This window comes from Mesoplodon bidens (assembly GCF_964165515.1).
Source record: "Mesoplodon bidens genome assembly, chromosome: 11".
NCBI lineage: Eukaryota > Metazoa > Chordata > Mammalia > Artiodactyla > Ziphiidae > Mesoplodon > Mesoplodon bidens.
In genome coordinates, this window is record NC_138167.1 from 47,710,660 (window position 1) to 47,724,105 (window position 13,446).

A 13,446-nucleotide genomic window follows, 5' to 3' on the forward strand; every position below is an offset into this window, starting at 1 on the left:
GAAAGGAAATGGTAATGTCAGGAAAAGATCAGGGATTCACCCCATCCTTACAGTGAAATAGCCTGTGCTCTTTTCAGTTACCTTAAGGACAGGGTGATGGGACAACACCCTTCCTCCTTTTGGGTATATGACCTCCAGAAAATCAAGCTGAAGGGCTGGGTATGAGAGAGGGATACGACCTTTGGCAGCTGCTGGGTTGCGGTGGGCCAGCCAGACACTGCCAGGATAGGTGTGGAGACACATATATCTTTTTTTTTTTTTTTTTTTTTTTTTTTTTGTGGTACGCGGGCCTCTCCTGTTGCTGAGCACAGTCTCCGGATGCGCAGGCTCAGCGGCCATGGCTCACGGGCCCAGCCGCTCTGCGGCATGTGGGATCTTCCCGGACTGGGGCACGAACCCGTGTCCCCTGCATCGGCAGGCGGACTCTCAACCACTGCGCCACCAGGGAAGCCCGGACACGTGTATCTTTAAGAGGAAAGACCAGAGCGCAAACTGGCTGGACTCGGGTAGTTCTGGGTTTGAATCCTGTCTCTGTCACCACCTAGCTAGATGACCTTGAGCAATTTACTTAACCTGAACACCCAGTTCCTCATCTAAAATGGAAACAATTATGCCTACCTTTCAAGGTGGTTTTGAGGATTACAGACAAGTGTCTGGAACACAGTAGGTAATCGTAAATGGGTGCCATTATGTGCCCAGCCCCTCGCTATGAGACCGAACGGCTAACGGACAGGTCAGAATCTCAAAGGGCAGGGAGAGCTCCCGCGGCCTCCTCCCTCCAGGAGGTGGGGACAAGGTGGAGGAAGGGCTGCGGGAGGAGGAGCTGGCGCGCGTCGCGACCCGCCCCGTCCCGTCCAGTCTGGCCTGGGCGCCGAAGGAACTGCGGTCCTAGCCGCTGCCGCCCAACAGCCTGTCCTGGGTGTCCCGTGCCCTGCCCCCATCCAGTCATGACCCTGCGCCCCTCACTTTTCCCTCTCCGTCTGCTGCTGCTGCTGCTGCTCAGTGGGGCGGTGTGCCGGGCTGAGGCTGGGCTCGAAACCGAAAGTCCCGTCCGGACCCTCCAAGTAGAGACCCTGGTGAGGAGGAGATAGTCCCGGGCGGGCTCTGTGGAGGTCGGGCCTCGTGAGGAGAATGCCGGGGTCTCAAGGAACCTGGGAGCGGGGAGGAGAGGCAGTGCGGGGACTGAATTGGGGGTGCTGAGTCTAAGGGCAAGAACGGGATCTTCGGAGGAGCCTCCGTGACTCCTGTAGCGCGATCATAGGTGGAGCCCCCGGAACCGTGTGCTGAGCCTGCTGCCTTTGGAGACACGCTTCACATACACTACTCGGTGAGGGGCCTGGGGGGCCGGGGCGGGGCCTGGGTGGGCGGCGCCCTGCAGCAACACGTCAGCTTTAGCTCGGACACGTGGCAAGCGGTTCGCGAGTCACTCCGGCTCTGGGGGTCCTCCAGCACGTGGCCGGGGGAGGGGCGCTCCTCTTCCCTACCCTTTTTACCTCCCTGCTTTTCCGCCAGTTCCTCCCGGGCCCTGAGAAGTGAAGGGTGGAGGGATCTCCGAGAAGCGCCAGCCCTTTCTGCCCCGAGGGGAATGCTAGGCAGCAGTCGCAAGGGGGTTGCCGACCGAGGCCCAGGTGTGTGCGCGCCCTGCTGGGAGGCAGAGGTACTAGGTGTGTGCTCTAGAAGCTCTTTCCACACCCTCCCCCCCCCCCCAGGGCAGCTTGGTAGATGGACGCATCTTTGACACTTCTCTGACCAGAGATCCTCTGGTTATAGAACTTGGCCAAAAGCAGGTGATACCAGGTATGTGAGCCGTACCTCCCATTCCACTTCTTCCCAACCTAAGCCCTTGCTTAGCTTCTTCAACTCCTAAGCTACAGTGGAAATGTCCCCTGGAATAAGACCCCAGGGCTGTACCAGCCACCTCCTGAGGTTCAAGCCCCGCTTCTAGAACTCCTCTTGCCCCATACCACATTGGAAGCCAGAGATTCCAGCAGTGGGGAGCTCAACTGAGGGTCCATGGGGAGCCTTTGAGCCTCCTCTCCTGGGATTTGGGGAATGTAGGTAGTTTCCTATTCAGTTGTGTCTTCTTCCTCAAGGTCTGGAGCAGAGCCTTCTAGACATGTGTGTGGGGTGAGTATCTGGGCAGGTGGGCTTGGGTACCCCCTCTGCATGGCTCTGCTATCCCTGCTCCTAGAGGAGGCAGGAGAATGGGCCTTGGCTTCACACTGGGCAGGTCAAGGTCACTGGGCACTGAGGCTTTGGATGAAGTCTCAGGCTTTCTGGCTGTGGATTTTGTTGGTGGAGTTGAGACATGAGGGGGGATGGACGCCTTGGCTGGTCAACCTGTTTGGTGCTCAGATGGGAAAGTTCACGTTTTGAGTGTGAATATCCAGAGGGTTTTGTTGGTGGGGCTTCAGATGGACTGAGGTGGCTGGTCCACCTCTTCCCACCTCTGGCTATGACTAACATTCCTTCCCTCAGAGAGAAGCGAAGGGTAATCATTCCTTCTCACTTGGCCTATGGAAAACGGGGATTTCCACCATCTATCCCAGGTAATCTGACTAGGCCTCTCTCTGTGGCTATCAAAATACCCAGGCCCGGGGACTTCCCTGGCAGTCCAGTGGTTAAGACTCTATGCTTCCAATGCAGGGGGCGCAGGTTGGATCCATGATTTGGGAACTAAGATCCCACATGCTGCACTGTGCAGCAAAAACAAAAAAAAAAACCCAGTCTTTAAGAGCTACATACAAGGAGCTATGCACTTTGTCTGGAGATTGAGAAAGTCTAAACCCAGTTTGCTGAAAGGTACCGGAGTGGCTGAGGCTTCCTTCTGCAGGGCCACCTTCTTCCTCCTCAGATCACCAGCAGGGACTAGGAACATATAACCTGTTAAAGCCACTGGCTTGTCCTCTGGCAGACAGCAACTTTTTAGGGAGGAGACACCTGCTTGAGCCACATGAGTCTGCTGCCTGTGCCACCTCTCCGAGAACTCTGGACTTCTTTCCTGCCCTTTTCCTACAACTCCAAACTGTTGGTTGTGCAGTTGGCATGGCTTCTCACCACATCTCCACCGTTCTTTTCAGCCTCCACCAGGAAAGAGATAGTAAAAATGATCACAGTCAAGTAATTCAAAACAAAATAAAACAAAAAACAACTTTTAAAACCCAAGCCTGGGACTTCCCTGGTGGTGCAGTGGTTAAGAATCCTCCCTCCAATGCAGGGGACTCGGGTTTGATCCCTGGTCAGGGAACTAGATCCCACATGCATGCTGCAACTAAGACCTGGTGCAACCAAGATAAATTAAATAAATAAAAATTAAAAATAAATAAGTTAAAAAAAAAAAAGCCAAGCCTACCCCCTAACTTTAAAAGCCCTCACAGGTCACTGCTGATACCTATTTTTGAAGGCCTGAGACTGGACAGATTTCCCAAGATGCATATCTCTTGCTTTTGGTTATAAGAAATGTTCTATTAGCGAAAATGACTTGTACTTCAGAGTATTGGGATAAAAGTTCTTATCTGAGTTCCAGCTTAGACAGAGACCCATAGAGAGGGTCAGGGGACTAAAGAGAAATTCTTTTACCCAAAGTTCTGTTACCTCCTCATTTCCAGTGCTGCTTGTTTGCATTTCTCCCCCAACTCATTCCTGTCCATTCCTCCACTCCTTACTTCTTTTTTTTTTTGCGGTACGCGGGCCTCTCACTGTTGTGGCCTCTCCCGTTGCGGAGCACAGGCGCTGGACATGCAGGCTCAGCGGCCATGGCTCACGGGCCCAGCCGCTCCGCAGCATGTGGGATCTTCCCAGACCGGGGCACGAACCCGTGTCCCCTGCATCGGCAGGTGGACTCTCAACCACTGCGCCACCAGGGAAGCCCCACTCCTTACTTCTTAAACCACATCCTTCTTCCTCTCTAGCCCTTACGTTGAAACACCTATTTTTTTTTTTTAACAATCACATTGAGGTGTGCTTATTGGTTGGTGAAATTTTAAAAAGTCTAGTTTAAATCCAATTAATTTCAGCCCTGCAAAGATATATGGCTGTTTAGAAATGGAATACAGTTAGTACAGAGGTCTCTAACTTACAAATGGACTTTACAAGTACTTTTCACAGAAAGTTTTCCTATCCTGGCAAAGACCTGTCAGTGAATACAAGCCACACTTGTATATTTGAGGTAAACGTGACTATAACTAGATAGCTCATAACCCTCCTCTGCTTCTGCCTTTGTAAGAGAACTCAGCCCCACATTTAAATCTTGCCAGCTTTACAGTTGGTGCTGTGGTTGTGGTCTGCCCTCCCCCCTTTCATTCAGATTTGAGTCCTGGGTAACATGCACAGGGATTCTAACCTTCACCTCCTCTCTGCCTCCAGCGGATGCAGAGCTGCATTTTGACGTGGAGCTCATTGCACTGATCCGAGCCAACTACTGGCAAAAGCTGGTGAAGGGCATTTTGCCTCTGGTAGGCATGGCCATGGTGCCAACCCTCCTGGGCCTCATTGGGTATCACCTATACAAAAAGGCCAGCAGACCTAAAGTCTCCAAAAAGAAGCTCAAGGAAGAGAAACGAAACAAGAACAAAAAGAAATAAACAATAATTTTTAAAAACCTTTGCATTTTTCACCCGATACTTTCTGCTGCTACCTTTGTAAGTGGGAAAAAGGTAAAGGGCTGGGGAGAAAGGGCATTCTTAGTTGGGTCTTGCCTGGCATGGGAGTGGTTGGAGGCTTTGGATCTCTTCTCCTGGCCCTCCTCTTCCTGTCCTAACTTACCCCAAGGACCATAGGATCTCTGGGTCCCGAAGTTATGTGTTTTGGCTCCTATGGTGTCCTGACTGAGGAGCAATCCATCACTGAGAAGTAAGCCTCTGGGTAGTTGCCTAGCTATTCTCTTTACCCCCTAGGGCCGCTGTATTCCTAGTGTCCTCCAAGTAGACTGTTCTATCCAACATGGCAAAGATACAAGGAGCTCATAAACTCCATGGAGATTTTTAATAGCAAAGTTCTCAGGTCTCTCAAAACATTCTCTGGGGGTTGAAAAGAGATTTTCTCCTTGTATCACAGGATGTGGGAGATCACATGGGCTGCTTCAATGATGTTGTAAGTGGCTGGAGGTTTTTGGTCACCTGGCTGGGCTGTAGGCGTGGATGGGGGCTGGGGTAAGTTGCTGCGATGATTGACGATGACGCGTGGGCTGAGCTGGCTCAGCACTTCATCACTCACTGAGATGCCATCCAAGTACTGCTTGAGCATCTCCCGCAGCTTCTCATTGATTTCTAACAACTGGGCACGTCTGTGTTGAAGGCTCAGTTGCTCCAGTTTCACTTTGTTGTACCTTTTCCAGAAATTCTCCATCCCTATGTAGTCCACTATCACCTGGGAATTGAATTAAAGGGAGAAGGGGTGTGGTAGCACCCGTTAGCAAGTGCAGCCCCAGCCTTGGGCGGTGGCCTCCAGGCAGTAGGAAGCTTACCTTTCCAAGCTCCTCATTAAACCCCTCTGGGTCAATCTTCTCTATGTCCTCCTGCTCCTCAGGAGTCAATACCGACGAATAAAAAGGCAGCACTTTTTCTTCCTCTGTTTCAAATTTCCTACATATTTCAGCAAGTTTAAGGACCTTTTCACCCTATTGGAAGCAAGAAGAGACCTTTCATTAGGAAAGGGGGTGGGGAGGGGAAATAGTGGATTTGGTTCCCCCGCTTCAATCCAGGGGAGCTACTCATCCAAATGGGAGACAAAAGTAATAAATACATCCAACAGAGAGAGCTATGTGCCAAGCACTATTCCAAGGATTTTATACTCTTCTAAAATTCATTCATCATGAACTAATTTCACTTAAAATGTGAGAGGAGAGGGAACATGGAATACAATAGGCATTCCAAGTGTGCACTCAGGCAGGAAGCAGGGGGAAGCCCTCTATGTCTCCCCAGCCCCTCGCAGGGAGCCGTGTTCCTTGGTTTTGTTCTGGCTGCCCTCTCCCCTTTGTTACCTTGTCGACAATCTTCCTCAGGGCCTTGAGGGTGGCATTACTTTCCAGGGTGAGTTTGACTAAGTTCTCCTGTGATATCCCCCGGGCCTGAGTCCTTTGGGCCTTAAGTTTTCGCAGTTGTACAAGGACCAACTCCTTGTCATCACGAATGTCCTGGTTCTGTTCTTCACTCTCGCGGCCGTGCACCATGATCTTGCCTTTTAAAATAATTATGGAATCCTAGAGGAACAGGGTAAGTCAGAGGAAACACTTGACTAGGTGAGGGTCTTCAGTGAGCAGGTAAAAGGACTGTCTGGGGACTGATACCAGAGCATACCATCTTTCCCCAGCCAGTGATGAGGCCCAGTAGAAACTGGGGAAAGAAGAACAGGGGATAATGGAACAGTTAAAGCAGTGAGTCTTTCAGTTGGGCTTCACTAACCTGTAGTCTCCGTATTTTTTTCATCTGTGCTTCAATCTCTTTGGAGCTCTTCTCGTCCTTTACCTTTAGAGTCTCGAAGGCGATCTTTCGATCCTCTGTGGCATCAGTATAATTCTTGAGTGCATCCTGGAACCTTCTCCACAGATCTTCTACTATATGCTCATGTTGCAGTCTTAGAAAGTGCTTCTCTTCTAAATTCTGGGAAGTGGCCCCAAAATAGCCAGTGCTTGGAATTACCCTATTAGCACCCTTTCACTTCCACCAGCAACCTCCTCCTCTTGAACTGTTTGTAGCACAGCATGGTGCAGAGGTTGCCAGTGAAAATGCCTACAAACCAGGCAGATGATATAAATAAGCGCTGTGGGCTAGATGGGGCCTGTGGCAAACCAGAGAGGAAATGCTCCATTGATGTGTGTTTGGGGGGGTTGGAGCACAGCTGCTCAGCTTCACATGAATGTCTCCATTTGGAATGTGGCCCAGTGTTACCAGATCTTTACATTTTTCAAGGGAAGCTGAAAATTTTGATTTTTATGTGAAATCTTCCAATTTTTAAATGTAGAAAGCTTATAAAAATTTTTAATGAAGCAAAATAAAAACAAAGCGGGGGCTTCCCTGGTGGTGCAGTGGTTAAGACTCCACCTGCCAATGCAGGGGACACGGGTTCGAGCCCTGGTCCGGGAGGATCCCACATGCCGCGGAGCAACTACGCCCGTGCGCCACAACTACTGAGCCTGCGCTCTAGAGCCCACAAGCCACAACTACTGAGCCCGCATGCCACAACTACTGAAGCCCGCATGCCTAGAGCCCATGCTCCGCAACCAGAGAAGCCAACGTGATGAGAAGCCCACGCACCACAAGGAAGAGTAGCCCCTGCTCACCGCAACTAGAGAAAGCCTGCGCACAGCAATGAAGACCCAACGCAGCCAAAAAGAAGCAAAGGGCCCCACCCCCCAAATCCAGGTCTGCAGGTTGGCTAAGTCTGCAGCCTCCAGGGTGGTGGAAGCTCTTGGGGCCAAGGGACAGGAGAACTAGACTCTCCCCCTGGCTCTACCACAGACCAGCAGCATGACTTTGGCAGGTCATTTCACTTCTTTGGGCCTTAATTTCTTCATCTACAAATCACAGGGGTGAAGCCAGACGATCTCCTTGGTGTGCGTTAGCTCTAAAATGCACTTCCTTGACATTTCAGAATGGTTCTCCCTCCCCACCAATTTTCACAAAATTACAAAAAGCAGTAGGGGTACCTACAGCGGCAACAGGCATTTTATTGGCTATGTTGGTTAAAGGGATCTCTTCTAGCTCTACTAGCCTTGAGCGATTTTCTCTCACTTTCTCCCAGTTCCTGCCCTTCTGCTCTCCCTCTGTACCTTGTTTTTGAGATCGTCCCACATGCTCTGGAACTCCAGCTTGCTTTCGTACTCAGAATCTATGCAGTTCTGCTCCATGGCCATGAAGACATCTTGTAGGTAGTGAATCTCTTTTTCATGTTGGTCAATAATTGTCTTCCTATAGGAGATAAGATACTGTCTCTGCTCTGCGGCATAAAGCATAGGGATCAATAATGACAATGCAAAGCAGTATATAATAAAACTATATGAATGGTACAAACTCTTAGGTACTGAAGAAGAACAGAGGGAAGGCGGGTTCTATTCTTTTCAGGGTCAGAAAGAATGAATAAAATTATTTTGATTTGTGAATAGGTAATATATTCATATGATACAAAAATCAAAAAGTACAAAAGGTTGCAGTGAAAAGTCTCCTTCCCATCCCTGTCTCCCAGAGAGGTAGATGGGTAGGATTTTGATAGTTGAAAGTGGGTGGCTGCTTACAGCCAGCATCTTGACATAGGCTCTGGATAGTCCCCTAGGCTCAGCCCCCCCCATATCTCCTCTTAGGTCCCCATACCTTTCTGTCTCAAACTCCTTGGTTAGGGCCTCCAGCTCCACGTTGTAACTTTCCTCTAGGAGGCTGAGCCGGCATCTCTGCAGGGCCAAGAGCCGGTCGATGTTGTGCAAGTGGCTGCGCAGCGCGTGGGCGTACTGCTCCTCAGCTTCTGACAGGTCCTTCACTAACGACTGGGTAGGAAACACAGAGTTACCATTTTGGCTGAGTGGCATCTATGTGAGAAAATAAAAATGTATTCGGCTAGCTAGTTCCTATTTCCCCTAGTCCCTAAATCCACTTCTTTGGCTCTGGGAGCTCTGGCTCTGCCACTTTTGAATGTGAGAAGCCAGTGCTGGTGAAGGGGCCATGTGGAAGCATTCATTCCAGTCGACAGCCCAGCTGAGCTCCCAGTGGATAGTCAGAATCAACTGCCAGTCCTCTTACACATCCAGCTCGGTCAAGCCTTCAGATGACTGCAGCCCCAAATGACATCTGACTGAAAACCGTACGAGAGATGTCAGGCAAGAACCTACCTCCCTGGTAAGCTAAGTCAACCTGCAGAACCACGAGAGAGAGTGAAATAAATTGTTGTCGTAGTCGCTAATTTAGGGTGGTTTGTGATGTAGCAATAAAAAACGAGAACATGTCCACTAGAAAAAAAAGGGACCGTGTGAGCATCAATATGGATAAGAACTGCAATGGATCAAAACATATCAAATATGTTTGATTATGAGTTTATCAGGATACTTTAAAAAAATCAGTTACCATTAGAGGATGCCAGACAACCGATTCTTTTTTTTTTTTAACTGGTTTATAAAGGGAAGAGAAAGAGCATTTCTTATGTAAACTATAGTGTATATAAGCATTTCTTATATAAAGTATACCTCTGGGTAACTGAATGGTAAATGATAGTATCTCTTTATAGAAGTATTCAAACTAATAAATGAAAAAAGAATACTATTAGAAAATCAGCATTTTGCAACCCCCAATGAATTAATGGATAATCAACAGTGGCTAACATCACAAATGTGCCTCCTAATAGAAGAACACAACACCTGCAAGCTTCTAGATCGAATTACCAAGACACAGGAAATACCGAGGACAAAGTAACATGTTAAACTACAATACAGTATACTATGCAGTTGTTAAAGAAAAATGAGAAGCTCTTTATGGGCTAATGTTGAATAATCCCCAGGATATATTATTAAGTGAAAAAGGCAAGGGGCAGAACACTATGTAATACTACCATTTGTGTAAAAAAAAAAAGGTTTACTCATGAAACTAAAATCATTGGGAGGGGCATTGGGTGGCTGAAAGGCACCAGTGGGAGGGAACTTTTCTCTATATAACTTTTTGATCTTTTGAATTTTGAATATTGTGAGTGAACTACCTATTCAAAAAAGTAAAACAAATTAAGTGAATAAAGCAAAAAAGCATTTACCAAATGCCCACATGATCCACTCACTGTAAACTACTACATTGCTAGCTTTTACCTTATATGTTTGGCATGAAAAAGATCTGAAATAGGTGCTGATAATGGAAGACTATTCAGTCACTCAAGAAATGTTTACTAAACCTGCTATGTACCAGCACCGTGCTGGATGCCGAAGATTCGGAGATGAAAAGACATTCTCACTGCCCCCAAAGGAGCTTGAAGTCTTGCAGTAGGAAAAGTTATATAAGTAGAAAATTACAATAAATTCTGAAAAAACAAAAAACAAAAAAAAACCAGGTATAAAGTTCAGATTAAATTCCGATTTCGTAAATTCTGAAAAGAAATTACAGCATGGAAAATGCTATGAGGTTGATGATTTCCCAGTGACAATGGGATATAAAGGACTTAGTGCCTACATCTGACTAAGAGCACTGAGGAGGGCTTCGTAGCAGAGATGTCATTTGTATCACTCTTGAAGGAGGAGTGAGAGTTTGCCAGGAAAACTGGGGAGATAGGGAATGGCATGTGCAAAGGCACAGGAAAGAGGGCTGGCTATGTGAAAGGTACAGGTAGAGGCCAGATCATGAAGGGCTTTGATGTTTGATGTTCCTTCCAAGGAGTTTCGATTTTTTCTGTAGAAGAGGGGAGCCACTAAGGAGATTTACACAGTGGAGTAACAGGATCAGATATTTGCTTTAGAAAGATAATCCTGGTGAGGACTTCCCTGGTGGCGCAGTGGTTAGGAATACACCTGCCAGTGCAGGGGACACGGGTTTGAGCCCTGGTCTGGGAAGATCCCACATGCCGCGGAGCAACTAAGCCTGTGCGCCACACCTACTGAGCCTGCGCTCTAGAGCCTGTGAGCCACAACTACTGAGCCCGTGTGCTACAACTACCGAAGCCCTCGCGCTACAACTACCGAAGCCCTCGTGCCCAGAGTCCGTGCTCCGCAACAAGAGAAGCCACCACAGTGAGAAGCCCGCGCACCGCAACAAAGAGTAGCCCCCGCTCGCCACAACTAGAGAAAGCCCACACACAGCAATGAAGACCCAACACAGCCCCAAATAAATAAATAAAATTAAATTTAAAAATAAAAAGACTATTGCAATAGATAATGCCCGTCTCACCTACAGCAGGACAGTGGGGAAGAAGAGCAGGATGTGACTTTGAAAAATATTTAAGCAGAAGATTTATACAAGACTTAGTAACAGAAGTTAGGAATGGAAGCAAAAGCTGGGATGATTCCCAGATTCCTGGGTTGGGTGATCTGGTGAATGGTACCAGCCACCCAAATAGAGAGTATGAGGAAGATCAGCTGGTGGAGGATGGGAAATGGGTCTGGCTAGAGAAGGAGGAGCTCATGAGCTCAGTTTTGAGGACAGTGACACAGCCAGGAACAGATATCGAGGGATCCTGAATAAGGGATTTGGAACTCAAGAGAAAAAATCCCTTAGAAGAAAAGATGGTATATACTCAACTCAAGAACTTCCCAAAAATATAAGGTTGGCTGATTGAATTGCTTAGAGACACAGAACTGCTCTTACCAATGGAGATCTTCTCAACCTCATCCAGGGCCACTGAAGTTGAATCAAAGAGGCCAAACAGAATTTGGTTGAATAAAGCACTGGAGTGGGGATCAAGAAATCCGTGTGTAGTCACAGCTCTCTCACTGACTAGCTGTGTGACCTTGAGCAAACTGGTTCCTGCCTCTGGAACTGAGTCTTCTTATATTGAAATGAAGGTATAGGACTAAGTTCAAGTCATTGGGTGATGTCTACTGTGCCTTACAACTCTAATATAGTACTGGTTTGAGGCAGTAGATGACCAAGGAGAATGATTGCTCCTCTAACAGAGGGAGAAGGATGACGGCTCAATATTCTAGTTTTCATTTCATGTGTCTTGGGAGGGCTTTAAGATTAATTACTTCACTAGGCCCATTCTATTGAGATCAAGACAGTCATATTCAAGTGTTTCTTTGGGAAGAGAGCTTGCCTTGATGACACTGTCCTTGCAGTCCACCACTCGTTCAAACGTTTGGCTGAGGATCTCAATGTCCTTATGAAGCTCTCTGGTCTTGACTTCCCGAAGGACCGTCCTCCACTGTGTGTTAATCTTATTAAGGTTCAGAGCACTGTTGTGCTCCTCCTTGGCCAGCTTGTCCTGTGGGAAGGAATAAATAACCACCCCCTCCCAGAGGTCAGGGTTAAAAGCCCTGATACAGTACAACAAACAGGATCACGCTTTTTCTTTTCTGAGGGACCAAAGCTCCTGATGGCTAACATTCAGGAGTTCCTGTGCTTGTTTTGGGAGGGTCTGAAGTAAGACAGGAGCAGCCCAATGGCATTTTAGGGAGGGCTAGGGTGAATTTCCTTCTGGGTGGAAGCATCAGAGCAGGATATTGTTTGTAATGACCCACCTCGAGGGAGAATATCACAATTTCAGACAGCTCAGACAGCTGATAGCACCTACTGTCCCAGTTCTGGGGCTCAGGAGTGATTGTCAAGCTCTACACCACCTTCCTCCCTCCATGCTTCACAGAGAACTGCCCCTTCCCCCAGAAAATATTGCTTGAAATCTAAGTATATCTGGGTCTTAAGATTTCCAGAGGAGCGGAGGCTAGCATGAAAATGAGGCTACCACAATGACAGGGTCAAGGCAACAGGACAAGTGCAGGGGGTGTGTGGGGTTGGGCAGAGAGTTAATGCAAAAATCCATCACCTGCAAGAACTGGTTCAGGAGCCTCTCTTTCTTCTTGGCCATCTCCTCCTCTGCCAGCAACTTCTGCTGAAACAGAAGCAGCTGCTCCTCATCAGACAGGGGCATCTTGGCCTTTTTCCCTTTCTTAGACATAGCTGGATCTGGGCGAGGATCCTCCGCCTGCCAGGGCCAGCGCTAGAGGGGGTAGGAGGAAAATGTCCCCAGAAAGGTGACTTCTGGAACTGCCCCTGGAGGGTAGTTGGACCTTAGATCTCAGACCTCAGGCAAGAGATAGCCTGGGATAGTGGTGAGGCAAGGCTCCCAAACCAAAAGACGCATCTCCGTCTCCTAGCAACGGGGATCTCGCTAAGATGGCGCTGTAACGGATAGGAGAAGAGGTCTTGGCTCGGAGCGCCCTCTGCCCGTTGGAGGACCGCAGTCAGTTTTTGAGAGAGGGTCTTTTACTTCTCAAAATCCCTAGCTTCCTCAATGACCAGTTAAAACTCTTTTTTGGATTATTTTTCACATAATGCATATTTTAAATTACAAGTAATAACAAATTTTGGAGATATATGGAGAAACAGGAACCCTCATACACTGGTGGTGGGGATGCAAAATGGTACAGCCACTTTGGAAAACAGTTTGGCAGTTTCTTAAAATGTTAAACATAAATTTACAGTGTGAACCAGCAATTTCACTTTCAGACATCAATCTAAGAGAAATGAGAGTGTATCCACATAAAGACTTGCACAGGAATATTCTTAGCAGCATTATTCATAATAGCCCAATTGGAAACAACCGAAATGTCCCAAAACAAGTGAGTGGTAGACAAAATATGCTCTTTCCACACAGTGGAATACTATTCAACAATAAAAAAGGAACAGACTATGCATGCATGCTACAATGTGGATAAACCGCAGAAACATGCTCAAAGTAGGCGGATGCAAGAGGCCACATATTGTAAGTTTCCATTTATGTGAACTACCCAGAAAAGGCAAAGCTATAAAGATGCAAAGTAAACTACAAATT

The 13,446-nt window shown here is 47.8% G+C and overlaps 2 protein-coding genes across 3 annotated transcripts; one reads left to right on the plus strand and one right to left on the minus strand.

Moving 5' to 3' along the window:
- Positions 1 to 841: 841 nt before the first annotated feature.
- On the plus strand, positions 842 to 4,604 carry FKBP11 (FKBP prolyl isomerase 11). Of its 2 annotated transcripts, XM_081249720.1 has the most exons (6): positions 842 to 1,076; positions 1,262 to 1,327; positions 1,710 to 1,797; positions 2,094 to 2,127; positions 2,479 to 2,549; positions 4,366 to 4,604. In XM_081249720.1, exons 1-6 carry the CDS (start codon positions 948 to 950, stop codon positions 4,581 to 4,583), a joined length of 606 nt encoding a protein of 201 aa, XP_081105846.1. In that variant the 5' UTR covers positions 842 to 947; the 3' UTR covers positions 4,584 to 4,604. The 2 variants fall into 2 exon arrangements, with proteins under 2 accessions (XP_081105846.1, XP_081105847.1); XM_081249721.1 differs by lacking the exons at positions 842 to 1,076; positions 1,710 to 1,797.
- On the minus strand, positions 4,602 to 12,734 carry DRC2 (dynein regulatory complex subunit 2). The gene is made up of 8 exons (XM_081249701.1): positions 12,439 to 12,734; positions 11,713 to 11,880; positions 8,307 to 8,476; positions 7,769 to 7,907; positions 6,402 to 6,599; positions 5,981 to 6,199; positions 5,465 to 5,617; positions 4,602 to 5,367 (listed from the first exon to the last, which is right to left on the minus strand). Exons 1-8 carry the CDS (start codon positions 12,568 to 12,570, stop codon positions 5,050 to 5,052), a joined length of 1,497 nt encoding a protein of 498 aa, XP_081105827.1. The 5' UTR covers positions 12,571 to 12,734; the 3' UTR covers positions 4,602 to 5,049.
- Between the last annotated feature and the right edge of the window lie 712 nt (positions 12,735 to 13,446).